At 70.5% G+C, this 25,937-nt stretch overlaps 2 protein-coding genes across 2 annotated transcripts; one reads left to right on the top strand and one right to left on the bottom strand.

Moving 5' to 3' along the window:
• Positions 1-37: 37 nt before the first annotated feature.
• On the bottom strand, positions 38-22,605 carry MAP4K1 (mitogen-activated protein kinase kinase kinase kinase 1). The gene is given in 33 exon segments (XM_072848718.1): positions 38-107; positions 194-249; positions 589-659; positions 1,456-1,545; positions 2,406-2,474; positions 4,392-4,569; positions 7,139-7,242; positions 7,318-7,376; positions 8,244-8,349; positions 8,428-8,488; positions 8,583-8,659; positions 9,417-9,501; positions 9,574-9,612; positions 9,702-9,775; positions 9,878-9,882; positions 10,307-10,348; positions 10,459-10,482; positions 10,654-10,739; positions 11,288-11,344; positions 13,021-13,076; positions 13,460-13,535; positions 14,549-14,665; positions 15,808-15,887; positions 15,959-16,035; positions 16,329-16,460; positions 16,526-16,598; positions 17,492-17,534; positions 17,661-17,708; positions 17,808-17,863; positions 17,998-18,062; positions 19,854-19,944; positions 21,425-21,482; positions 22,486-22,605. Coding segments are annotated over 33 exon segments (2,424 nt in total). The 5' UTR covers positions 22,585-22,605.
• Positions 22,606-23,760: 1,155 nt separating this feature from the next.
• On the top strand, positions 23,761-25,567 carry EIF3K (eukaryotic translation initiation factor 3 subunit K). Its single transcript, XM_072848770.1, has 8 exons — positions 23,761-23,919; positions 24,200-24,298; positions 24,389-24,509; positions 24,759-24,833; positions 24,947-25,013; positions 25,093-25,170; positions 25,257-25,382; positions 25,476-25,567. Exons 1-8 carry the CDS (start codon positions 23,771-23,773, stop codon positions 25,505-25,507), a joined length of 747 nt encoding a protein of 248 aa, XP_072704871.1. The 5' UTR covers positions 23,761-23,770; the 3' UTR covers positions 25,508-25,567.
• Positions 25,568-25,937: the final 370 nt, after the last annotated feature.

The raw sequence follows: 25,937 nt of genomic DNA, 5'->3' as shown, positions 1-25,937 counted from the left end.
CCGCCCCGTGGGGGTCCCCCCCCCATTCCGGGGGGGGTCACGCCTGGATGTAGAGGTTGCTGTAAGCGTTGGCCTCGTCGGCGGGGCGCGTCTCCAGGACCAGGGTGCTGGGGGGGGAGGAGATGGGGGGGTCAGGGAGGGGGGGGTGCCCCCCTGGACTCCCCAGGCCCCCCCGGGCCCCCCCAGTTTGTACCTGTGGGAGCTGAGCAGGCGGAAGGTCCAGCGCTGGTCCCGCAGCTCCTCGATCAGCTGGGGGGAGTGGGGCTGGGGGGTGTCCCCTGGGGATGGGGGTCCCCGGGGTTTGGGGCCCCAGGCGTGGGGGCTATGAGGGGTTATGGGGGCTGGGGGGGTGGGGGGCTGGGGGGTTATGGGGAGCTATCAGGGGTTATGGGGGGCTATGGGAGGTTATGGGGGGCTGGGGGTTATGGGGGGCTATGATGGGTTATGGGGAGCTATGAGGGGTTATGGGGGGCTGTGGGGGTTATGGGGGCTGGGGGGAGTTATGGGGGGTTATGGGGAGCTATGAGGGGTTATGGGGGGCTGGGAGGGTTATGGGGGCTGGGGGTTATGGGGGTTATGGGGGCTCACCTGGGCAGACCCCACCTGCCGCACCTGCACCCCATGGCGCCAGAAGGCCTGGACGCAGCCGCGGACCAGTGCTGGGGGGTCAGAGCTGGGCACCCCTGCATCCCCCAGCACCCCCAGCACCCCCTGAGCCCCCATTTCCCCCAGCACCCTCCTGATCCCCCAGTTCCCCCAGCACCCCCTGCCCCCCATTTCTGCCAGCACCCCATTCCCCCCAGGACCCCCTGACCCCCCATTTCCCCCCATCACCCTCCTGCTCCCCCATTTCCCCCCGTCACCCCCTGCCCCCTCCATTTCCCCCCCAGCACCCTCCAGACCCCCATTTCCCCAGCACCCCCATTCCCCCCAGGACCCTCCTGCCCCCCATTTCCCCCCATCACCCCCTGCCCCCCCATTCCCCCCCAGGACCCTCCTGCCCCCCATTTCCCCCAGCACCCCATTCCCCCAGGACCCTCCTGCCCCCCATTTCCCCCCATCACCCCCCTGCCCCTCCATTTCCCCCCCAGCACCCTCCATACCCCCATTTCCCCCAGCACCCCCATTCCCCCATCAGCCCCTGCCCCCCATTTCCCCCGTCACCCCCTGCCCCTCCATTTCCCCCCAGCACCCTCCTGACCCCATTTCCCCCAGCACCCCCATTCCCCCCAGGACCCTCCTGCCCCCCCCCCATTTGCCCCCCATCACCCTCCTGCCCCCCATTTCCCCCCATCACCCCCTGCCCCCATTTCCCCCCAGCACCCTCCATACCCCCATTTCCCCCAGCACCCCCATTCCCCCCAGCACCCCCTGCCCCCCAGTTCCCCCAGCACCCCCATTGCCCCCCAGGACCCCCTGCCCCCCACTTGCCCCCCGCCCCTTTCCCCCACCCACCCACGGCCTCCACGGCCACGTCGAAGGGGATGTGGGGGGCCAGCGGCCCGCGGGCGGGGGCTCCCTGCAGCGTCACCAGCCTCACGCTCCCTGGGGGGACGCGTCAGCCCCCGCCGGGACCCCGGGCCTCCGCGGGCACCGGGCCCCCAGCCCCGCCCTGCCCCGGGGACGGACGGACGGACGGACGGACGGGTGGGGGGATGATGGACGGATGGACGGACGGACGGGTGGGGGGATGATGGACGGACGGACGGGTGGGCGGGGGGATGACAAACGGACGGACGGACGGGTGGGGGATGACGGACGGACGGACGGTGATGACGGACGGACGGACGGGGATGACGGACGGACGGACGGGTGGGCGGGGGGATGACGGACAAACGGACGGACGGACGGGTGGGGATGACGGACGGACGGACGGACGGGTGGGGGATGACGGACGGACGGACGGACGGACGGGCGGGGGGATGACGGACGGACGGACGGACGGGTGGGGGATGATGGACGGACGGACGGACGGACGGGTGGGGGATGATGGACGGACGGACGGGTGGGCGGGGGGATGACGGACGGACGGACGGACGGACGGGTGGGGGGATGACGGACGGACGGACGGGTGGGGGGATGACGGACGGACGGACGGGTGGGCGGGGGGATGACGGACAAACGGACGGACGGACGGGTGGGGGGATGATGCACGGATGGCTGGACGGGTGGGCGGGTGGGTGGACAGACAGACGGACGGGTGGACGGGCAGATGGATGGACGGGGAGGCGGACAGAGGGACAGACGGACGCCTGAAGGCGCAGATGGATGGACAGGCAGATGGGTGGGCGGGCGGACGGATGGACAGATGGACGGACGGGCGGGTGGGGGGATGATGGACAGATGGACGGGCGGACAGATGGACGCCTGAAGGCGTGGATGGACGGACAGACGGACGGACTCACGCTCCAGCAGGACCAGCACGGTCTCGCTGTCCAGCTGCGTCACCTGCACGGGGCCGGGGCAGGAGGGCTCTGCGGGGGGGCGGTGAGGGGGACCCCACCCCCAACCCGGGTGAGGGACCCCCCAAATCCTCCCAGGCCCCTGGCCCCCCGGCTGCAGACGGACCCTTCCAGGCGGAATTCGGGACCCCCAGGGACCCCCAGGCTGGGGACAGGACCCCCCGCCTCCCCTCAACTGGGGTGGGGACTCCCCAATCCCCCAGGGACCCCAAATCATCCCAGGGACCCCCAGGCTGGGGACAGGACTCCGAATCCCCAGGTCCCCCCAAATCCCCCCGGGACCCCAACTCCCCCAGGCTGCTCAGCCAGCGCACAGGACCCCCAACGGCCCAGATCCCCCAAATCCCCCTGAGACCCCAAATTCCCCAGGACCCCAGAATGAGCACAGGACCCCCAATGCCCCTGAGACCCCAAATCCCCCAGGACCCCAGACTGAGCACAGGGACCCCAAATCCCCTGGGACCCCGAATTCCCCAGGACCCCAGAGTGAGCACAGGACCCCCAATGCCCTGAGACCCCAAATCCCCCAGGACCCCAAACTGAGCACAGGTGCCCCAAATCCCCTGGGACCCCAACTCCCCAGGCTGCCCAGCCAGCGCACAGGACCCCAACGGCCCAGATCCCCCACACCCCCTGAGACCCCCGAATTCCCCAGGACCCCAGAGTGAGCACAGGACCCCCAATGCCCCTGAGACCCCAAATCCCCAAATCCCCCAAATCCCCAGGACTCCCAGACTGAGCACAGGGACCCCAAATCCCCCTGGGACCCCGAATTCCCCAGGACCCCAGAATGAGCACAGGACCCCAATGCCCCTGAGACCCCAAATCCCCCAGATCCCCCAAATCCCCCAGGACCCCAAGACTGAGCACAGGGACCCCAAATCCCCTGGGACCCCAAATCCCCCAGGACCCCTGGAATGAGCACAGGGGCCCCAAATCCCCCGGGACCCCAAACTGAGCACAGGTGCCCCAAATCCCCTGGGACCCCAAATCCCCCAACTCCCCCAGGCTGCCCAGCCAGCGCACAGGACCCCCAACGGCCCAGATCCCCCGCACCCCCAGAGACCCCCAAATCCCCCAGGACCCCCAGACTGAGCACAGGGACCCCAAATCCCCTGGGACCCCTGAATTCCCCAGGACCCCAGAATGAGCACAGGACCCCAATGCCCCTGAGACCCCAAATCCCCCAGATCCCCCAAATCCCCCAGGACCCCAAGACTGAGCACAGGGACCCCAAATCCCCCTGGGACCCCAAATCCCCCAGGACCCCTGGAATGAGCACAGGGGCCCCAAATCCCCCGGGACCCCAAACTGAGCACAGGTGCCCCAAATCCCCTGGGACCCCAAATCCCCGGGACCCCAAATCCCCAACTCCCCAGGCTGCCCAGCCAGCGCACAGGACCCCCAACGGCCCAGATCCCCCGCACCCCCAGAGACCCCAAATCCCCAGGACCCCCAGACTGAGCACAGGGACCCCAAATCCCCTGGGACCCCGAATTCCCCAGGACCCCAGAATGAGCACAGGACCCCAATGCCCCTGAGACCCCAAATCCCCAGATCCCCCAAATCCCCCAGGACCCCAAGACTGAGCACAGGGACCCCAAATCCCCTGGGACCCCAAATCCCCAGGACCCCTGGAATGAGCACAGGGGCCCCAAATCCCCCGGGACCCCAAACTGAGCACAGGTGCCCCAAATCCCCTGGGACCCCAAATCCCCCAACTCCCCCAGGCTGCCCAGCCAGCGCACAGGACCCCCAACGGCCCAGATCCCCCACACCCCCAGAGACCCCAAATCCCCCAGGACCCCCAAACTGAGCACAGGTGCCCCAAATCCCCTGGGACCCCAACTCCCCCAGGCTGCCCAGCCAGCGCACAGGACCCCCAACGGCCCAGGCCCCCAGGCCCCCCAGGCCCCCGGCCCCGCTCACCGGCGTCGGCGTGGGCGAACCAGGAGGTGAGGGAGTTGAGGTTGATGGTGTGGAAGAGGACGGGGCGGGCGGGCGAGGGGCCCGGGCTGACCCCGATGCAGACGCTGGGGAACTCCTCCCCGGGGGTCACCAGCAGCTCGAAGACCCGCAGCGGCGAGGGCAGCGGGAAGTCGAAGTGCTGGGGACACGTGGGGACACGCCGTGGGACGTGGGGACACGGGGACACGCCACGGGGATGTGGGGACACGTGGGGACACGCCGTGGGACGTGGGGACACGGGGACACGCCATGGGGATGTGGGGGCACGGGGACACGGGGACACGCCGTGGGGATGTGGGGGCACAGGGAACCACCATGGGGACACTGGGGACCCGACATGGGGACACAGGGACCCACCATGGGGACATGGGGACACGGGGACCCACCATGGGGACATGGGGACACGGGGACCCACCATGGGGACATGGGGACCCACTGTGGGGACGTGGGGGCACGGGGACACGCCGTGGGACATGGGGACACGGGGACACGCCGTGGGGATGTGGGGACATCGGGACACGGCGTGGGACGTGGGGACACGGGGACACGCCATGGGGATGTGGGGGCACGGGGACACGGGGACACGCCGTGGGGATGTGGGGACACGGGGACACACCGTGGGACGTGGGGACACGGGGACACGCCATGGGGATGTGGGTGCACGGGGACACGGGGACACGCCGTGGGGATGTGGGGCACAGGGAACCACCATGGGGACACTGGGGACCCGACATGGGGACACAGGGACCCACCATGGGGACATGGGGACACGGGGACCCACCATGGGGACATGGGGACACGGGGACCCACCATGGGGACATGGGGACCCACTGTGGGGACGTGGGGGCACGGGGACACGCCCGTGGGACATGGGGACACGGGGACACGCCGTGGGGATGTGGGGACATGGGGACACGGCGTGGGACGTGGGGACACGGGGACACGCCATGGGGATGTGGGGGCACGGGGACACGGGGACACGGCGTGGGACGTGGGGACACGGGGACACGCCATGGGGATGTGGGGGCACGGGGACACGGGGACACGCCGTGGGACGTGGGGACACGGGGACACGCCGTGGGGATGTGGGGACACGGGGACACACCGTGGGACGTGGGGACACGGGGACACGCCCGCGGGGATGTGGGGGCATAGGGACCACCACGGGGACACTGAGGACCTGACATGGGGACACGAGGACATGGGGGGACACCATGGGGATGTGGGGGCACGGGGACACGGGGACACGCCGTGGGACGTGGGGACACAGGGACACGCCGCGGGGATGTGGGGGCACGGGGACACGGGGACACGCCGTGGGACGTGGGGACACGGGGACACGCCATGGGGATGTGGGGGCACGGGGGCACGGGGACACGGGGACACGCCGTGGGACGTGGGGACACAGGGACACGCCGCGGGGATGTGGGGGCACGGGGACACGGGACACGCCGTGGGACGTGGGGACACGGGGACACGCCGTGGGGATGTGGGGGCACGGGGGCACGGGGACACGGGGACACGCCGTGGGACGTGGGGACACGGGGACACGGGGACACGCCATGGGGACGTGGGGGCACGGGGACCCACCGCGGGGATGTGGGGACACAGGGAACCACCACGGGGACACTGGGGACCCACCATGGGGACACGGGGACCCACCGTGGGGACATGGGGACCCACTGTGGGGACGTGGGGGCACGGGGACACGGGGACACGGGAACACACCGTGGGGACACGGGGACACGCCATGGGGATGTGGGGGCACGGGGACACGGGGACACGCCGTGGGACGTGGGGACACAGGGACACGCCGCGGGGATGTGGGGGCACGGGGACACGGGGACACGCCGTGGGACATGGGGACACGGGGACACGCCGTGGGGATGTGGGGGCATGGGGACACGGGGACACGCGGTGGGACGTGGGGACACGGGGACACGCCATGGGGACGTGGGGGCACGGGGACACGCCGTGGGACGTGGGGACACGGGGACACGGGGACACGCCATGGGGACGTGGGGGCACGGGGACCCACCGCGGGGATGTGGGGACACAGGGAACCACCACGGGGACATTGGGGACCCACCATGGGGACACGGGGACCCACCGTGGGGACATGGGGACCCACTGTGGGGACGTGGGGGCACGGGGACACGGGAACACACCGTGGGGACACGGGGACACGCCATGGGGATGTGGGGGCACGGGGACACGGGGACACGCCGTGGGATGTGGGGGCACGGGGACACGGGGACACGCCATGGGGACGTGGGGGCACGGTGACCCACCGTGGGGACATGGGGACCCACTGTGGGGACGTGGGGGCACGGGGACACGGGGACACGCCGTGGGGACGGGGGGACACGGGGACCCACCGTGGGGACGTGGGGGCACGGGGACACGCCATGGGGATGTGGGGCACAGGGACCCACCGTGGGGATGTGGGGACACAGGGAACCACCACGGGGACACTGGGGACCCACCATGGGGACACGGGGACCCACCGTGGAGATGTGGGGACACGGGGACATGGGGACGCAGAGGTGTGGAGACTTGCCACGGGGACACGGGTGCCTGGGGGCCCAGGGACCCACCAAGGGGACACGGGGACACAGGAGCCCAGCACGGGGGGCGCTGGGGACGGGGACAGGGCTCTGGGGCTGTTGGGGCCGGGGGCCGGGGGCCGGGGGGGCCGGGGTCCCCACCTTGACCAACATGAACTTCTGGAGGGGCTGGTACCACTGCAGCAGCACCACGCCGGCGTCCAGCGCCCCGCACAGGTAGTGACACCCCGTCTGCCCGTTCCTGGCTGGGGACACGGGGGACCCCGTCACACCCCCGGCCCCCCGCTGTCCCCCCCCCGGCCCCCCGGCCCCCCACGCACCCACGCAGCAGGTCCGGCAGCCCTTGGTGTCGGGGATCTTGGTGGAGGTGACGTTCTTCCTGGGGGGGGACACACGGGATGGGGTCCCCTGGGGTGCAGCCGGAGCCCGGGGTGTCCCCCCCAGCCCCCCCAGCCGGCACCCTGCGTGTCCCCCAGGCTCAGCCTGGGGCTGGGGGGTCCCGATGTCCAGGTGGGGGGCGACGGGGGTCCCTGTTACCGGGCAGCAGGGTTGGGGGCTGGGGTCCCCTGCACTCCGAGCAGCAGGATTTGGGGGTCTGGGGGTCCCCCATACCCAAGCAACAGGATTTGGGGGTCTGGGGTCCCCCTGTACCTGGGCTTCAGGATTTGGGGGTCTGGGGTCCCCCGTACCTGGGCTTCAGGATTTGGGGGTCTGGGGTCCCCTGTACCCGGGCAGCAGGGTTGGGGGTCTGGGGGTCCCCCCATACCCAAGCAGCAGGATTTGGGGGTCTGGGGTCCCCTGCACTGGGCAGCAGGGTTTGGGGGTCTGGGGTCCCTGTACCTGGGCAGCAGGGTTGGGGGTCTGGGGGTCCCCCGTACCCGAGCAGCAGGATTTGGGGGTCTGGGGTCCCCCGTACCTGGGCAGCAGGGTTGGGGGTCTGGGGGTCCCCTGCACTGAGCAGCAGGATTTGGGGTCTGGGGTCCCCTGTACCTGGGCTTCAGGATTTGGGGTCTGGGGTCCCCTGTACCCGGGCAGCAGGATTTGGGGTCTGGGGTCCCCATATCTGGGCTTCAGGATTTGGGGTCTGGGGTCCCCCGTACCCGAGCAGCAGGATTTGGGGGTCTGGGGTCCCCCGTACCTGGGCAGCAGGGTTGGGGGTCCCCCCGTACCCAAGCAGCAGGATTTGGGGGTCTGGGGTCCCCCTGTATCTGGGCTTCAGGATTTGGGGGTCTGGGGTCCCCCGTACCTGGGCAGCAGGCGGTGGGGGGAGATGTGCACCCCCGGGCGCTGCTCCCTCTTGCTCTGCTCGTAGAGCCCCAGCAGGCTGTGGGAGTAGAGCTGGGGGGTCTTCCCTGGGGGCCGGGGGGTCAGCCAGGGTCTGGGGGTCCCCAGCCCCCGCCCCCCCCAGCCCCCAAAACCCCCACGCTCACCCGAGACGGACATGAGGACGTTGCCGATGGAGTAGAGCCAGGAGGTGCGGCTGTGGTAGAGCTGGGGGGGTGTCAGGGGCCGGGACCCCCGGGACCCCCAGGCCCCCCCCAGGCCCCCCAGGGCCCCCCGGCCCCCCCGGCCCCCCCAGACCCACCAGCTCCAGCGTGGCCTCGGGCTCGCTCTGGTTGAGGGTGAAGATCCCCTCCTCGGCTCCCAGGATGAGGTGGGGGTCTGGGGGGGACACGGGGTCAGGGGCCGCGGCCCCCCCATCCTCCCGCCACCCCGATGTCCCCGGGGACCCCATCCCATGTCCCCAGTGCACCCCCCGATGTCCCCAATGGCCCTAGTGCACCCCCAATGCCCCCCCAATGTCCCCAAGGCACCCCCAGTGTCCCCAATGTCCCCATCCCCTGTCCCCAATGTCCCCAATGCCCCCCGATGACCCCAATGCCCCCCCAATGTCCCAAGGCACCCCAGTGTCCCCAATGTCCCCATCCCCTGTCCCCAATGTCCCCAATGCCCCCCGATGACCCCAATGCCCCCCCAATGTCCCAAGGCACCCCCAGTGTCCCCAATGTCCCCATCCCCTGTCCCCAATGTCCCCAATGCCCCCCGATGACCCCAATGCACCCCGATGTCCCCATCCCTTGTCCCCAATGCCCCCCAATGTCCCCATCCTTTGTCCCCAGTGCACCCCCAATGTCCCCATCCCTTGTCCCCAATGTCCCTCCAATGTCCCCATCCCTTGTCCCCAATGTCCCTCAATGTCCCCCATGCCCCCCGTGTCCCAATGCACCCCAGTGTCCCCATCCCTTGTCCCCAGTGCCCCTCAATGTCCCCAAGGCACCCCCAATGTCCCCATCCCTTGTCCCCAATGTCCCCAATGCCCCCACCCTGTGTCCCCAATGTCCCCCCGACGTCCCTACCGCACCCCATGTCCCTGCTGTCCCCAATGCGCCCCAGTGCCCCCCTCGCCCCCCACGCCCACCCTGGGTGCCGGGGTGCGTCCAGGTGGTGGTGGCCGTCACGTGCAGGGGACACCCATCAAACACCTTCCGGAAGAGGGAGCCCTCCTGGGGGGTGGGGGGGTGAGGGGGGGCAGGTATTGGGGTACCCCCCCCCGGCCCCCCCATCCCGGCACTCACGTGTGGCCTTGGGGCAGCCCCCCCATTGTCCGCAGGGACCTGGAGGGGGGGACAGAGAGGTCACGGGGGTCAGGGGCAGCGGGGTGACAAGGGGGGACACACAGGACACGGGGTGATGGGGGGCTCACCGCTCTCCGGATCTTCTCTGTCTTGGGGGCAGCAGGGGGGTCCTCGCTGCAGTGCCCCGACCAGAGCACAGGGTCTGGGGGGGGACAGCGGGGTCGGGGGGGGGGCACGGGATGTCCCATGTCCCCAGCGTCCCCTCCATGCCCCCCATGTCCCCCCCGCCATGTCCCCGTCCTACCTGAGCTGGCAGCCAGGGGCCCCCCCCCGGGGGGGGCCGGGGGCCCGAGCCCCCCCCCAGGGCCACTGGCGCAGCGCACCAGGGCCGGGGGGGGCTGCTCCAGGAGGGGTCCCCGGGACCGCGGGCGGGGGTCTTCGGGGGGGGCCTCGGCCGAGCCCGTCCGGAACTTGGGCTGCCGGGGAGGGGGGGACACGGGGGGACAGGGGATGGGGGAGCAAGGGGTCAGATGGGGGCACAAGTTGGGGGGCTGGGGGGGGTCCCCAGCACGGTGCAGCTGGGATGAGGACCCCAGTTTGGGACTGGTGTCGTGTGTGTCCCCCCCCATTTGGGACTGGGAACCCCCAGCCCCACCCTGAGGGTCCCAAGGTTGGGGACAGCCGGTGTCGGGGTCCCCCCAGGGCATGGCCGCTGTGGGGAGGGGGTGCTCACCTTGGGGGCAGCGGGGGGGGCACATCGACGGGCAGCGTGGCACTGGGGAGAGAGCGCAGCGTGGGGGGGGCAGGGGGTCCCTGACTTGGGGGTCCCCAACTTAGGGGGTCCCCAATTTGGGGGGGGTCAGGGTTGGGGACACGGGACGGTACCTGTGGGGGTCACCGCGGCTGGGTCTGGGGGGGGGAGAGGAGGTGGGTGAGACAAGGGGATACGGGGGGGACGCGGGGGGCACGGGGGACCCCCACCCTGCTCGGTGGGGACGATGTCCAGGAGACAGGGCGGTGTCCCTGGGGAGGGGACCGGGGGGACAGGGTGATGTTGGGGGGGACATGGGTGTCACCCACATGTCGACGTCATCGTAGTCGTCATCGTCATCGGAGGTGTCGTCCCTGCGAGCAGCCGGGCGTGAGGCCGTGGCCCTCCCCGTCCCCTGTCTGTCCCTCCCTGGGTCCCCTCTGTGTGTCCCCACCCGATCCGATGTCCCCCCCGTGTCCCCCGGTCCCCATGTCCCCCGCCTGTCCCCGTGTCCCCCGGTCCCCGTGTCCCCCACCGGTCCCCATGTCCCCCCCCAGTCCCCGTGTCCCCCGGTCCCCGTGTCCCCCCAGTCCCCGTGTCCCCCGGTCCCCGTGTCCCCCACCGGTCCCCATGTCCCCCCAGTCCCCGTGTCCCCCGGTCCCCGTGTCCCCCCAGTCCCCGTGTCCCCCGGTCCCCGTGTCCCCCACCGGTCCCCATGTCCCCCCCCAGTCCCCGTGTCATCCCCCGGTCCCCATGTCCCCCCAGTCCCCGTGTCCCCCGGTCCCCGTGTCCTCCCAGTCCCCGTGTCCCCCCCAGTCCCCGTGTCGTCCCCCGGTCCCCGTGTCGTCCCCGGTCCCCGTGTCCCCGGTCCCCATGTCCCCCCAGTCCCCGTGTCCCCGGTCCCCGTGTCCCCCCCAGTCCCCGTGTCCCCCCCAGTCCCCGTGTCCCCCGGTCCCCGCTCACCGTGCGCTGCCCTCGGACCCCCACTCTCCTGCCGCAGCCGGGCTTTGCCGAGGACACCTGGGGGAGAGGGGGCTGCAAACAGGGGACCCCCCAGCCCCCAGGAGGACCGAGGCCCCCAGAAGACCCCAGCGCCCCCAAAACCCCTTCGTGCCCCCCCAGGGACCTCCAGCCCCCTCATTCCCCCTGGCTCCCCAGGGCCCCCCAGCACCCCAGGGCTCCCCAGGAGTCCCCCACCCCACCGCTGCTCCCCAGGGACCCCCAACCCTTCCAGGGCTCCCCCAGCAACCCCAGGGACCCCCAACCCTTCCAGGGGCCCCCCAGCACCCCGAGCTCCCCAGGGACCCCAACCCTTCCAGGGCTCCCTCAGCACCCCCAGGGACCCCCAACCCTTCCAGGGTCCCCCCAGCACCCCCAGGGACCCCAACCCTTCCAGGGCTCCCCCAGGCTCCCCAGGGACCCCAACCCTTCCAGGGCTCCCCCAGCACCCCCAGGGACCCCCACCCCTTCCAGGGTCCCCCCCAGCACCCCCGGGCTCCCCAGGGACCCCCAACCCTTCCAGGGCTCCCCCCAGCACCCCCAGGGACCCCAACCCTTCCAGGGTCCCCCCAGCACCCCAGGGACCCCAACCCTTCCAGGGCTCCCCCAGCACCCCCAGGGACCCCACCCCTTCCAGGGTCCCCCAGCACCCCCGGGCTCCCCAGGGACCCCAACCCTTCCAGGGTCCCCCCCAGCACCCCAGGGACCCCCAACCCTTCCAGGGCTCCCCCAGCAACCCCAGGGACCCCCAACCCTTCCAGGGTCCCCCCAGCACCCCGGGCTCCCCAGGGACCCCAACCCTTCCAGGGTCCCCCCCCAGCACCCCAGGGACCCCAACCCTTCCAGGGCTCCCCAGGCTCCCCAGGGACCCCCAACCCTTCCAGGGCTCCCCCAGCACCCCCAGGGACCCCACCCCTTCCAGGGTCCCCCAGCACCCCGGGCTCCCCAGGGACCCCCAACCCTTCCAGGGTCCCCCCCAGCACCCCCAGGGACCCCAACCCTTCCAGGGCTCCCCCAGGCTCCCCAGGGACCCCCAACCCTTCCAGGGCTCCCCCAGCACCCCAGGGACCCCCACCCCTTCCAGGGTCCCCCAGCACCCCCGGGCTCCCCAGGGACCCCCAACCCTTCCAGGGTCCCCCCCAGCACCCCCAGGGACCCCCAACCCTTCCAGGGCTCCCCCAGCACCCCCAGGGACCCCACCCCTTCCAGGGGCCCCCAGCACCCCCAGGCTCCCCAGGGACCCCCAACCCTTCCAGGGCTCCCCCCAGCACCCCCAGGGACCCCCAACCCTTCCAGGGTCCCCCCCAGGCTCCCCATGGACCCCCAACCCTTCCAGGGTCCCCCCCAGCACCCCCAGGGACCCCAACCCTTCCAGGGTCCCCCCAGCACCCCGGGCTCCCCAGGGACCCCCAACCCTTCCAGGGCTCCCCCAGCACCCCCAGGGACCCCAACCCTTCCAGGGTCCCCCAGGCTCCCCAGGGACCCCCAACCCTTCCAGGGCTCCCTCAGCACCCCAGGGACCCCCAACCCTTCCAGGGCTCCCCCAGCACCCCCAGGGACCCCCAACCCTTCCAGGGTCCCCCAGGCTCCCCAGGGACCCCAACCCTTCCAGCGTCCCCCCAGCACCCCAGCACCCTCAGGGACCCCCAACTGCTCCAGAGCCCCCAGCCCCCAATGCGGGTGGGGGTCCCACATACCGGGTGCGCTGCGGGTCGCCCTCCTTCCGCCAGCCCGGGCCCCCTGAGGTGATGCACTGCGGGGACAGGGTGACGGCACGGGGACATGAGGGGGGACAGGGGGCACAGGGGACACGGGGGACACGGGGGACATGAGGGCATGGGGATGGGGGACGTGGGGGTACAGGGGATGTGGGGGGCACAAGGGGCGTGGGGGCGCAGGGATAGGGGACACGGGGGAGGTGAGGGGCACGGGGGACATGGGGGACAAGGGTGGGGGACGGGGGGGACAGGGATGGGGGACAGAGGATGGGGGCACAAGGGACGTGGGGGCGCAGGGATAGGGGACATGGGGACACAGGGGACGTGGGGGGCACGGGGGATGTGGGGTCACAGGGGGTGTGGGGACACGGGGGGACTCCCTCGGGGACAGTTTGGGGTCCCGGGGGGGGACACTCACGGTGGGGGCCGGGGTCGCAGCGGCCGGCGGGGGGGGGGCGGTGGGTGGAGTGGATCCGGCGGGGCACGGGGGGCAGCTGCGAGACCGAGGGGTGACGGGGCCCAGTGCGCCCAGTGCCTCCCAGTGCCCCCCAGTGCCCCCGAGTGCCCCCAGTGCCTCCCAGTGACCCCAGTCCTTCCCAGTGCCCCCAGTGCCCCCAGTGCCCCCAGTGCCCCCAGTGCCCCCAGTGCCCCCAGTGCCCCCAGTGCCTCCCAGTGCCCCTCAGTGCCCCCAGTGCCCCCAGTGCCCCCAGTGCCCCCAGTGCCCCCCAGTGCCCCTCAGTGCCCCCAGTGCCCCCAGTGCCCCCAGTGCCCCTCAGTGCCCCCAGTGCCCCCCAGTGCCCCCAGTGCCTCCCAGTGACCCCAGTGCCTTCCCAGTGCCCCCAGTGCCCCCCAGTGCCCCCAGTGCCTCCCAGTGCCCCCAGTGCCCCCAGTGCCCCCAGTGCCTCCCAGTGACCCTCAGTGCCCCCAGTGCCCCCCAGTGCCCCCAGTGCCTCCCAGTGACCCCAGTCCTTCCCAGTGCCCCCAGTGCCCCCAGTGCCTCCCAGTGCCCCTCAGTGCCCCCAGTGCCCCCAGTGCCCCCAGTGACCCCAGTCCTTCCCAGTGCCCCCAGTGCCCCCAGTGCCTCCCAGTGCCTCCCAGTGCCCCCAGTGCCCCCAGTGTCCCCAGTGACCCCAGTCCTTCCCAGTGCCCCTCAGTGCCCCCAGTGCCCCCCAGTGCCTCATAGTGCCTCCCAGTGACCCCAGTGCCTCCCAGTGCCTCCCAGTGCCCCCCAGTGCCTCCCAGTGACCCCAGTGCCCCCAGTGCCTCCCAGTGACCCCAGTCCTTCCCAGTGCCCCCCAGTCCAGTCCTTCTAAGACACCCAGTGCTCCCAGTGCCCCCAGTCAACCCCAGCTCCCCAGCCCCCAATGTCCCCAGCGTCCCCCCGTCCCTCCCAGCACTTCCAGTTCCCCCCAGCGCCCCGCCTCGTCCCCCCTAGTCCCATGTCCCAGTGCCCCCCAGTGCTCCCAGTCCGTCCCAGTCCTTCTGCCCCCAGTGGCCCCGGGCCCACCTCGGGCTCCTCCTCCTCGGGGTCGCAGCCCCCCAGGAGCCGCTCGGGGTCCCGGAGCTTTTCCAGCAGCTCCAGGGTGAGGGTCCGGCTCAGCCCCGGCTGGGCCACGAACTGGTGCTGGGGGACGGCGACAGGGGACAGGGGACGTGGGGACGGGGACAGGGGACGGGGACGGGGGACAGGGAGGGGGACAGGGGATGGGGACGAGGGACAGGGGACGGGGACGGGGGACAGGGGATGGGGACAGGGGATGGGGACGAGGGACAGGGGACGGGGACGGGGGACAGGGGACAGGGGATGGGGACGAGGGAGAGGGACAGGGACAGGGGACGGGGACAGGGGACGGGGGACGGGGGATGGGGACAGGGACGGGGACAGGGACAGGGACGGGGACAGGGATGGGGACGGGACAGGGACATGGGGACGGGGACAGGGACAGGGGACAGGGGATGGGGATGGGGACAGGGACGGGGACAGGGACAGGGGACAGGGATGGGGACGAGGGACAGGGACAGGGACAGGGACGGGGACAGGGATGGGGACAGGGACAGGGACATGGGGACAGGGACAGGGACAGGGACAGGGGATGGGGATGGGGGACAGGGGATGGGGACAGGGGACGGGGACAGGGACAGGGGACAACGGGGGACAGGGGATGGGGATGAGGGACAGGGACGGGGGATGGGGACGGGGGACAGGGACAGGGGACAGGGGACGTAGGGACAGGGACAGGGGACGTGGGGAAGGGGACAGGGGACAGCGACAGGGGACATGGGGACCGGGACAGGGACAGGGACGGGGACGGGGACGGGGACAGGGACAGGGACGGGCACATGGGATGGGGATGGGGGACAGGGGATGGGGACGGGGACGGGGACGGGGACAGGAACAGGGGACGTGGGGACAGGGACAGGGGACAGGGGATGAGGAGAGGGGACGGTATGTGGGGATGGGGACGGGGGACAGGGGATGGGGAGGGGGCAGGGCATGGGGACAGGGACAGGGGACAAGGACAGGGGACGGGGGATGTGGGGATGGGGACAGGGGACGAGGATGGGGACAAGGGGATGGGGTGAGGATGAGGAGGGCTGGGGCTGGGGACGCGGGGAGAGGGATGGGGACAGGATGGGGACAGGGACAGGGATGGCACGGGGACAGGGAGGGGACGGGGACAAGGCTGGGGACAGGGCTGAGGATGAGGATGGGGACAGGGACGGGACAGGGACGGGGGGCTCGGTGCGGGGTCCCCGGGGGCTCACGCTGAGCATCTTGGCGGCGCTGGGCCGTTTCTTGGGGTTCTTGGTCAGCGTCACCTTGACGAAGTTGTGGAAGGGGGGACCTGGGGGGGACACGGTGAGGGCCGGGGTCCCCGCCCCGCGGGGGGGGTGCGGGGGGGGTCCCGCCGCCCGCAGCCCCCCACTCACCACTTGGCCTTGTCCTTCAGCTTGGGGGGCTGGTACCCGCTCTTGGACATCAGGAACAGCACCCTGGGGGCGGGGGGTCAGGGGGACCCCTCCCCACCCGTGGGTGCTGGGGGGTGGGGGGTCAGGGGACCCCTCCCCACCCGTGGGTGCTGGGGGGTGGGGGTCAGGGGACACCCTCCCCACCCGTGGGTGCTGGGGGCGGGGGGGTCAGGGGGACCCCTCCCCACCCGTGGGTGCTGGGGGGCGGGGGGTCAGAGGGACCCCTCCCCACCCGTGGGTGCTGGGGGCAGGGGGGGGTCAGGGGGACCCCTCCCCACCCGTGGGTGCTGGGGGGGGCGGGGGGGGGCCCCGCTCACCGCAGGGGGTGCACGTCGAACATGGGGGGCTGCAGCTCGGCCAGCTCGACGGCGGTGATGCCCACCGACCAGACGTCGCAGAGCTCGTTGTACCCCCCCTTCAGCTCCACCGCCGCCACCTCGGGGGCCATCCTGGGGGGGGCACAGAGGGGGGCAGCGCGGGTCCGACCCCCCCCAGCCCCCCCGAGCCCCCTCACCAGTACGGGGTGCCGATGAAGGACATGCGCCGGGCGAAGGTCGCGCTGATCTGCGCCGCGATCCCGAAGTCGGCTGGAGGGGGGGGCGTGAGGGATGGGGGGCCCGCAGACCCCCCCCCCCGGCACCCAGCCCCCAAAGGGAAGAGGGCCCAGGCAGCCCCCCCTCACCCCAGTGCTGCCCCGGGCATCCACGGGCCCCCCCAAAGCTGCCCCTGGCAGCCCCGGCCCCCTTTACCCCCAGTTCCCCATTGCCCCCATAGCCCCCCAGTTCCCCGTTGCCCCCATAGCCCCCAATTCCCCGTTGCCCCCATAGCCCCCATAGCCCCCAATTCCTCGTTGCCTCCCCATTGCTCCCAGCCCCCATAGCCCCCCACTTCCCCGTTGCCCCCCATAGCCCCCCAGCCCCCATAGCCCCCCAATTCCCCGCTGCCCCCATAGCCCCCAGCCCCATAGCCCCCAATTCCTCGTTGCCTCTCCATTGCTCCCAGCCCCCATAGCCCCCAGTTCCCCATTGCCCCCCATAGCCCCCAGCCCCCATAGCCCCCCACTTCCCGTTGCCCCCATAGCCCCCAGCCCCCATAGCCCCCCAATTCCTCGTTGCCTCCCCATTGCTCCCGGCCTCCCATGGCCCCCAGCCCCATAGCCCCCAATTTCCCACTGCCCCATAGCCCCCAGCCCCCATAGCCCCCAATTCCCCGCTGACTTATAGCCCCCAGCCCCCATAGCCCCCAATTCCCCGCTGCCCCATAGCCCCCAGCCCCCATAGCAGCCCCCAATTCCTCGTTGCCTCCCCATTGCTCCCGGCCTCCCATGGCCCCCCAGCCCCCATAGCCCCCAATTTCCCACTGCCCCCATAGCCCCCAATTCCCCGTTGCCCCCATAGCCCCACAGCCCCCATAGCCCCCCAGTTCCCCGTTGCCCTCTGCAGCCCCCACTTCCCCAGCCCGCCTTGCCCCCAGCACTCACCCAGCTTCACCTCCCCGCTGTCGTTGATGAGGATGTTGGCTCCCTGCAGCGACGGGATGGGGTCAGCGGGACCCCGCCCCCCAGTGTGTCCCCCCCAGTGTGTCCCCCCAGTGTGTGTCCCCCCCAGTGTGTGTCCCCCCCCAGCGTGTGTCCCCCCTTGCCCCCCTACCTTGATGTCCCGGTGGATCTTGCCCTGGGAGTGCAGGTAGGACAGCCCCTGCGAGGATGAGGATGGGGGTCACCCCTGGGAGTGGGGGGCCCTGGGGGCCCGGGGGCCTCGGGGTCCGGGGGTCCGGGGGACGCGGGGGTCACTCACCTCCAGGGTCTCCCTGCAGACGTAAGCGATCTGCGGCTCCGAGAGGGGTCCCGTCACTGCGGGGAGAGGGGCTCAGCATCCGGAGCACCCCCCCCCCCAAGAATGGGGGAACCCCAAAATCGGGGGGTCCCAGCCCAAAAGCGGAGGGCCCGAACTCCCGGCCCCCCCCGTGCCTCAGTTTCCCCCGCACCGTGGTAGATGCCCGGCAGAGCCCCCCCCCCGCACAGCTCCATGCAGATCCACAGCTTGTTGCACCTGCGCGGGGGGGAAGGGGTTAACGGGGCGCGGGGGGGGGTTTGGGGGTCCGGGGGGAGTTGGGGGCACCAGAGATACACGGGGGGGTGTCGGGGGGCGGGGGCAGTGGGGGGTGGAGGGAGGGATTGATGGGGTTTGGGGGAATTGGAGGGTTTGGGGGATTTGGGGGGCTGGGGGTTGGGGGGATTTGGGGGGTTTGGGGGTTGGGAGCATTTGGGGGGTTGGGGGTTTGGGGGATTTGGGGGTTTCAGGGGATTTGGGGGTTGGGGGATTTGGGGGATTCGGGGAGTTTCAGGGGGATTTGGGGGATTTGGGGGATTTGGGGGCTGGGGGGTTGGGGGGATTTGGGGGTTGGGGGTTGGGGGCATTTGGGGGATTTGGGGTGATTTGGGGGTTTGGGGGATTTGGGGGTTTCAGGGGGATTTGGGGCTGGGGGGTTGGGGGATCTGGGGAGTTTCAGGGGATTTGGGGGATTTGGGGGGTTTCGGGAGGATTTGGGGGATTTCGGGAGGCTGGGGGTTGGGGGATTTGGGGGTTTCAGGGCGATTTGGGGTTGGGGGGATTTGGGGGATTCGGGGTTTCAGAGGGTTTGGGGGCTGGGGGGATTTGGGGGTTTCGGGAGGATTCGGGGGTTTCAGGGGGATTTGGGGTTTGGGGGATTCGGGGGTTCAGGGGTTTGGGGAGGGTTGGGGGTCTTTGGGGGGTTTCGGGAGGATTTGGGGATTCGGGGGGTTTCAGGGGGATTTGGGGGTTGGGGGATTCGGGGTTTCAGAGGGTTTGGGGGCTGAGGGGATTTGGGGGTTCGGGAGGATTCGGGGGAGTTCAGGTGGATTTGGGGTTTGGGGGGATTCGGGGGTTTCAGGGGTTTGGGGAGGGTTGGGGGTCTTTGGGGGTTTCGGGAGGATTTGGGGAATTCGGGGGTTTCAGGGGATTCGGGGCTGGGAGGATTTGGGGGTTCGGGAGGATTTGGGGGATTCGGGGGTTTCAGGGGGTTTGGGGCTGGGGGGATTCGGAAGGATTCGGGGGTTTCAGGGGATTTGGGGGTTTGGGGGATTCGGGGGTTTCAGGATTCTGGGGCTGGGGGATTTGGGGGTTCGGGAGGATTTGGGGGATTCGGGGTTTCAGGGGTTTGGGGAGGGTTGGGGGTCTTTGGGGGGTTTCGGGAGGATTTGGGGAATTCGGGGGTTTCAGGGGATTCGGGGCTGGGGGATTTGGAGGTGTTCGGGACGATTCGGGGGTTTCAGGGGATTCGGGGTTTGGGGGATTCGGGGGTTTCAGGGGTTTGGGGGCTGAGGGGATTTGGGGGTTTCAGGAGGATTCAGGGGTTTCAGGGGATTCGGGGGTTCAGGGGTTTGGGGAGGGTTGGGGGTCTTTGGGGGTTTTGGGAGGATTTGGGGGATTCGGGGGTTTCAGGGGATTCGGGGGCTGGGGGATTTGGGGGGTTCGGGAGGATTCGGGGTTTCAGGGGATTCGGGGCTGGGGGATTTGGGGGTTCGGGAGGATTCGGGGTTTCAGGGGATTTGGGGAGGGTTGGGGGTCTTTGGGGGGTTTCGGGAGGATTTGGGGGATTCGGGGGTTTCAGGGGGATTTTGGGAGGCTGGGGGGTTGGGGGATTCGGGGGTTTCAGGGGTTTGGGGCTGAGGGGATTTGGGGGTTTCAGGAGGATTCAGGGGTTTCAGGGGATTCGGGGCTGGGGGGATTTGGGGGGTTCGGGAGGATTCGGGGGTTCAGGGGATTCGGGGGCTGGGGGCTTTCAGGGCGATTCGGGGTCCGGGGCTGGGGGCCCCTCACCAGCTGTAGCTGCCGAAGTAGGCGATGATGTTGGGGTGCTGGCAGGACCGGACCATCAGGATCTCCTGCTGCAGCGTGGCCCGGTCGTCGTCTGGGGGCAGAGGCTTGCGGGGGCGGAGGGGCACCCGGGGTCCCGGGGGGCCAGGGGTCCCAAGGGGTCCTTGGGGGGTGCTGGGGCAGGGGGGTCCCGGGGGGTCCCAGGGCATCCCAGGGGTCCCAAGGGGTACTTGGGGGTGCTGGGGGCCCAGAGCATCCCAGGGGTCCCAAGGGGCTTTGGGGGTCCTGGGGGTCCTGGAGCATCCCAAGGGTCCCAAGGGGTTTTGGGGGGTCCTGGGGGGTCTCAGGGGGTGCAAAGGGGTTTTGGGGGCATCCCGGGGGTCCCAAGGGGTTTTGGGGAGGTCCTGGGGGTTCCAGGGCATCCCGGGGGATCCCGGGGTCCCAAGGGGTTTTGGGGCATCCTAGGGGGTCCCAGGGGGTCCCAAGGGGCTTTGGGGGTCCTGGGAGGTCCCGGAGCATCCCAGGGGTCCCAAGGGGTTTTTGGGGGTCCTGGGGGGTCTCAGGGCGTGCAAAGGGGTTTTGGGGGGTCCCAGGGCATCTTGGGGGTCCCAAGGGGTTTTGGGGGTCCTGGGGGTTCCAGGGCATCCCGGGGGTCCCAAGGGTTTTGGGGGGTCCCGGGGGTTCCAGGGCATCCCGGGGGATCCCGGGGTCCCAAGGGGTTTTGGGGCATCCTAGGGGGTCCCAGGGGTCCCAAGGGGTATTTGGGGGTCCTGGGGGTCCTGGAGCATCCCAAGGGTCCCAAGTGGTTTTGGGGGGTCCTGGGGGGGCCTCAGGGGGTGCAAAGGGGTTTTGGGGGGTCCCAGGGCATCTTGGGGGTCCCAAGGGGTTTTGGGGGTCCTGGGGGTTCCAGGGCATCCCGGGGGTCCCAAGGGGTTTTGGGGCATCCTAGGGGGTCCCAGGGGGTCCCAAGGGGCTTTGGGGGGTCCTGGGAGGTCCCGGAGCATCCCAGGGGTCCCAAGGGGTTTTGGGGCATCCTAGGGGGTCCCAGGGGTCCCAAGGGGTATTTGAGGGGTCCTGGGGGTCCCGGAGCATCCCAAGGGGTTTTGGGGGGTCCTGGGGGGTCTCAGGGGTGCAAAGGGGTTTTGGGGGGGGTCCCAGGGCATCCCGGGGGGTCCCAAGGGGTTTTGGGGCGTCCTGGGGGTCCCGGAGCATCCCCACGAAGGGCCAGGGGGATTTAGGGGTCCTGGGGTAGCCAGGGGTCGGGGGGCACTGGGGGGTGCTAAGGGGTCCCGGGGTTTCTGGGGGTGCGAGGGGTTCGGAGAGGGGGTCAGGGGCATTGGGGGTGTTAAAGGGTCCCGGGGGTACTGAGGGGTAATAAGGGGTGTTGGGGGGGTGTCAGGGGGGATTGGGGGGTCCCCGGGGGGTACCTGGGGGATTGGGGGGTCCCCGGGGGGTACCTGGGGTACTGGGGGGTATTCAGGGCCCCCAGGGGGTATTGGGGGGTCCCCGGGGGGTACGTGGGGTACTGGGGATCTCAGGGGTCTCGGGTCCCCGCCGGGGGGGTCCCCCCTCACCTGCCTCCATCTTGACAACCTTGATGGCGGCCAGCTCGCCCGTGGCTTTGCTGCGGGCCTGGGGGGGACAGGGGTCAGGGCCTCCCAGTGCTCCCAGTGCCTCCCAGTGCCTCCCAGTACTTCCCAGTGCCTCCTTCCCAGTATTTCCCAGCACCTCCCAGTGCCTCCCAGTGCTTCCCAGTGCCTCCTTCCCAGTATTTCCCAGCACCTCCCAGTGCCTCCCAGTACTTCCCAGTGCCTCCTTCCCAGTACTTCCCAGCACCTCCCAGTACCTCCCAGTGCCTCCCAGTGCCTCCCAGTGCTTCCCAGTGCCTCCTTCCCAGTACTTCCCAGCACCTCCCAGCACCTCCCAGTGCCTCCCAGTGCTTCCCAGTGCCTCCTTCCCAGTACTTCCCAGCACCTCCCAGCACCTCCCAGTGCCTCCCAGTACTTCCCAGTGCCTCCTTCCCAGTACTTCCCAGCACCTCCCAGCACCTCCCAGTGCCTCCCAGTGCTTCCCAGTGCCTCCTTCCCAGTACTTCCCAGCACCTCCCAGCACCTCCCAGTGCCTCCCAGTGCCTCCCAGTACCTCCTTCCCAGTACTTCCCAGTACTTCCCAGTGCCTCCCTGTACTTCCCAGCACCTCCCAGTGCCTCCCAGTACTTCCCAGTGCCTCCTTCCCAGTACTTCCCAGCACCTCCCAGTGCCTCCCAGTACTTCCCAGTGCCTCCTTCCCAGTACTTCCCAGCACCTCCCAGCACCTCCCAGTGCCTCCCAGTACTTCCCAGTCCCTCCCAGTGCCCCCGCTGCCGGATGTACCAGGGCCTCACGCCTCCGGTAGCGGCGGCAGGGGGGGGTCCCCCGGGGCCGCGGGTACCGGCAGGAAGGACCGGGGTGGGGAACTGGGAGCAGCGGGGGGGAAACTGGGAGCACTGGGGGGGAACCGGGAGCGCTGGGGGAGCAGGGGGCCCCTCTCGCCACCCCCCTCCCCGCCAGCCCCGGCGCCCGGGCGGAGGGGGGCACCCCAGGGCCCGGGGGGTCACCCCCCCCACCCCGGGCCATTTTGGGGGGGTCCCCGTCACCTTATAGACCTCCCCGTAGGTGCCGCCGCCCAGGCGCTGCAGGACCTCGAAGTCCTCCCGGGGGTCGCGGGCGGAGATGTGGAGGTGCCGGGGGTCCATGGCCCAGCCCCCGCCCGCCGCACCCCCGAGCCAGGCCCAGCGGCGGGAGGTGGCGCCCCCCCCCCCACGGCGCCGCGGCGGAAGGGGAAACTGAGGCACGGCCCACCGGGGAGCGGGCATCCGGGCCCTGCCCCACCCCCGGTTTCGGGGTGGCGGGGGCACCGGCTTCGGCGCAGCGTGCCCGCCCAGTCTGGGCCCAGTTCAGCCCAGTACGAGCCCGGCGTCCCCCGTTTGTGCCCAGTACGAGCCCAGCGTCCCCCACTGGATCCCAGTATGAGCCCAGTGTCCCCTGTTTGATCCCAGTACGAGCCCAGCGTCCCCCATTGGATCCCAGTACGAGCCCAGTGTCCCCTGTTTGATCCCAGTACGAGCCCGGCATCCCCCATTGGATCCCAGTACGAGCTCAGTGTCCCCCACTGGATCCCAGTATGAACCCAGTGTACCCCATTGGATCCCAGTATGAGCCCAGCATCCCCTGTTTGATCCCAGTACGAGCCCAGCGTCCCCCATTGGATCCCAGTACGAGCCCAGTGTCCCCAGTTTGTCCCCAGTACGAGCCCAGCGTCCCCCGTTTGTCCCCAGTACGAGCCCAGCGTCCCCCATTGGATCCCAGTATGAGCCCAGCGTCCCCCATTTGATCCCAGTATGAGCCCAGTGTCCCCCACTGGATCCCAGTACGAGCCCAGTGTCCCCCGTTTGTCCCCAGTACGAGCCCAGCGTCCCCGTTTGTCCCCAGTATCCCCCATAAGAGCCCGGTTTGGCCCCAGTGTGGCCCATCCACCCCCAATTCCCAGCGCACCCCACTGTGTCCCAGTGCCCCCCAGTCTGACCCCATTTGGCCCAGTCCCTCCCAGTATGACCCCCCACATTGATCCCCCCGGTGTGGGTGTGGTTTGGCCTAACGGTGGCCCCAGTTTGGCCCAGTCCATCCCAGTATGAGCCTCCTCCACCCCCAGTTTGGCCCAGTCCGACCAGGCCCAGACCACGTTGCCTGCACTGGGAAGGGCCGCTGTGGGCGGGGCCCGGCTCTGTGGGCGGGGCCCAGCTCTGTGGGCGTGGCCTGTATATGTGGGCGGGGCCAGGGGGTATAAGCTGCCTCCGCCTCCCCCCGCTCCGGGCTCTCCCGCTTTCTGCGCCTGCGCGCCCCTCCTTCACGCTCCCGCGTCGTCTCCTCCACCGTCCCGTCATGCCCGGCGAGCGCCCGCGCCGGAAGCGGAAGTTGCCTCGCCCGCCAGAGCCCGGTATCGCTCTTCCGGTTCCGGCAGCGCCGCGAGTCATGGCGCTTTTCGAGCAGATGCGGGCTAACGTGGGCAAACTGCTGCGGGGCATCGACCGGTACCGGCGGGGGGGAGCTCGGGGGGGGCATCGCCCGGGACCGGCGGGGGGGTCATCGCCCGGGACCGGCGGGGGGGGCATGGACCGGGAGGGGGCGCTTCATGGGCCGGTGATGGCGGGGAGGGGGCGAGTTGATGGGGAGCGGGGCCCGGCAGCGCTGAGGGTCCCCGGGAGCGGGGTGCCGGGGGCGGCGGGGCTCGGTACCGTGCGCAGGGTGGCCCGCGGAGCGGTGACGGGGCGGGGGGGTTCCCGGTGGGGTTTGGCCCCCCCTTCCCCGCAGGTACAACCCCGAGAACCTGGCCACGCTGGAGCGCTACGTGGAGACGCAGGCCAAGGAGAACGCCTACGACCTGGAGGCCAACCTGGCCGTGCTGAAGCTGTGAGCGGGGCCGGGGGGGGCGGGGGGGGGCCCACGCCCCGGCCTGTCCCGTCCTGTCCCCCCTCCCCAACGCCCCCGCTCTCCCCCCAGGTACCAGTTCAACCCCGCCTTCTTCCAGACCACCGTCACGGCCCAGATCCTGCTGAAGGCCCTGACCAACCTCCCGCACACGGACTTCACCCTCTGCAAGTGCATGATCGACCAGGCCCACGTATCCGCCCCGCCGAGGGGGGCGGGGGGCTTTGGGGACCGCCCCTGCCCCCCTCCCACCCCCAGTCCGTCCCCAGCCCCCCTCCGGTGGGGTGAGACGTGGAGGCTTTGCCCCGCGGGACCCCTCATCGCCTGCCTGTTGACCAGGGCACCCCAATTTAGGGATCTGGGGGGGCTTGGTTTGGGGGAGCGGCTGCGGGGGGTGGCTCCGGGCTCCTCTCCCCACATTTCCTTGACCCCCCGGCCCCAGCAGGAGGAGAGGCCCATCAGGCAGATTCTCTACCTGGGGGAGCTGCTGGAGACCTGCCACTTCCAGTCCTTCTGGGTGAGTCCTGCCTGGGGGCGGGGCCCCCCCAAACTCGGGGGGACACCCCACATCTGGGAGGAGTTGGGGTGCTCCCCAGCGCTCGTTATCCAGCCCCCCCCCCCCTTCCGCAGCAAGCTCTGGATGAGAACATGGAGCTGCTGGATGGGATCACCGGCTTCGAGGACTCCGTGAGGAAATGTGAGGGGGTTTGGGGGGGTCCTGGGGGGGGCCCTGGCGGCTGACCTGGGGGCGGCTGACCTGGGGTCTCCTTCCACAGTCATCTGCCACGTGGTGGGGATCACCTACCAGCACATCGACCGCTGGCTGCTGGCCGAGATGTTGGGGGACCTCTCAGGTAAGGGGGTGACAGGAGGGGGTAGGGAGGGGCTGAAGCCCCCGAAGCCCCCCCATCTCCCCCCCATCTCCCCCCCTGCCCCCCAGAGGCTCAGCTGAAGGTCTGGATGAGCAAGTACGGCTGGACGGAGCCGGAGCCCGGGCGGATCTTCATCTGCAACCAGGAGGAGAGCATCAAGCCCAAGAACATCGTGGAGAAGATCGACTTCGACAGTGGGTGTCGGGGGCCGGGGAGACCCCCCCTCCCAGTCTGGGGAGACCCCCCCCAGGCCGGGGCCCCCCCTCACTCACCTCCTTCTCCCGCAGGCGTCTCCAGCATCATGGCCTCCTCCCTCTGACCCCGCTTTTACTGTCCCCCCTTTTAACTCGTGGCTGCACCAGTAAAGGCGAAGCCTCCAGGGCGCTGTGGTCCTTTTGGGGGGTCCCTGGGGGGGTGACACTGTCCTGGGGGGGTGACACTGTCCTGGGGTGCGGCTCGGCCCCCCCCGGGGGATTGGGGATTGGGGGGGGGGGAGGGCAGATCCCCCCCGTGGGGCAGCGCGGGTCTGGGGGTGTTCGCAGTGCTGCCTGGGAAGCCACGCCTCCTCCGCGCGTGGCCACGCCCATTTATGCATGGCCACGCCCAGTCTATGAATATTAATGTCCCGCTTCTCTGTTCACCGTGGGAGTTGGGTTGGGTCAAGTCTTTGTGGGAGAGGTCACGTGGGTTTTGGGCTCATGAATATTAATGAGGGCGCCGTCCCCTCGTGGGCGTGGCCGCGGAAGGCG

This window comes from Ciconia boyciana, chromosome 33 (assembly GCF_034638445.1).
Source record: "Ciconia boyciana chromosome 33, ASM3463844v1, whole genome shotgun sequence".
NCBI classification, from domain to species: domain Eukaryota; kingdom Metazoa; phylum Chordata; class Aves; order Ciconiiformes; family Ciconiidae; genus Ciconia; species Ciconia boyciana.
The sequence above is the reverse complement of the archived record's forward strand: the minus strand, read 5'-3'. Positions and strand labels throughout refer to the sequence as shown.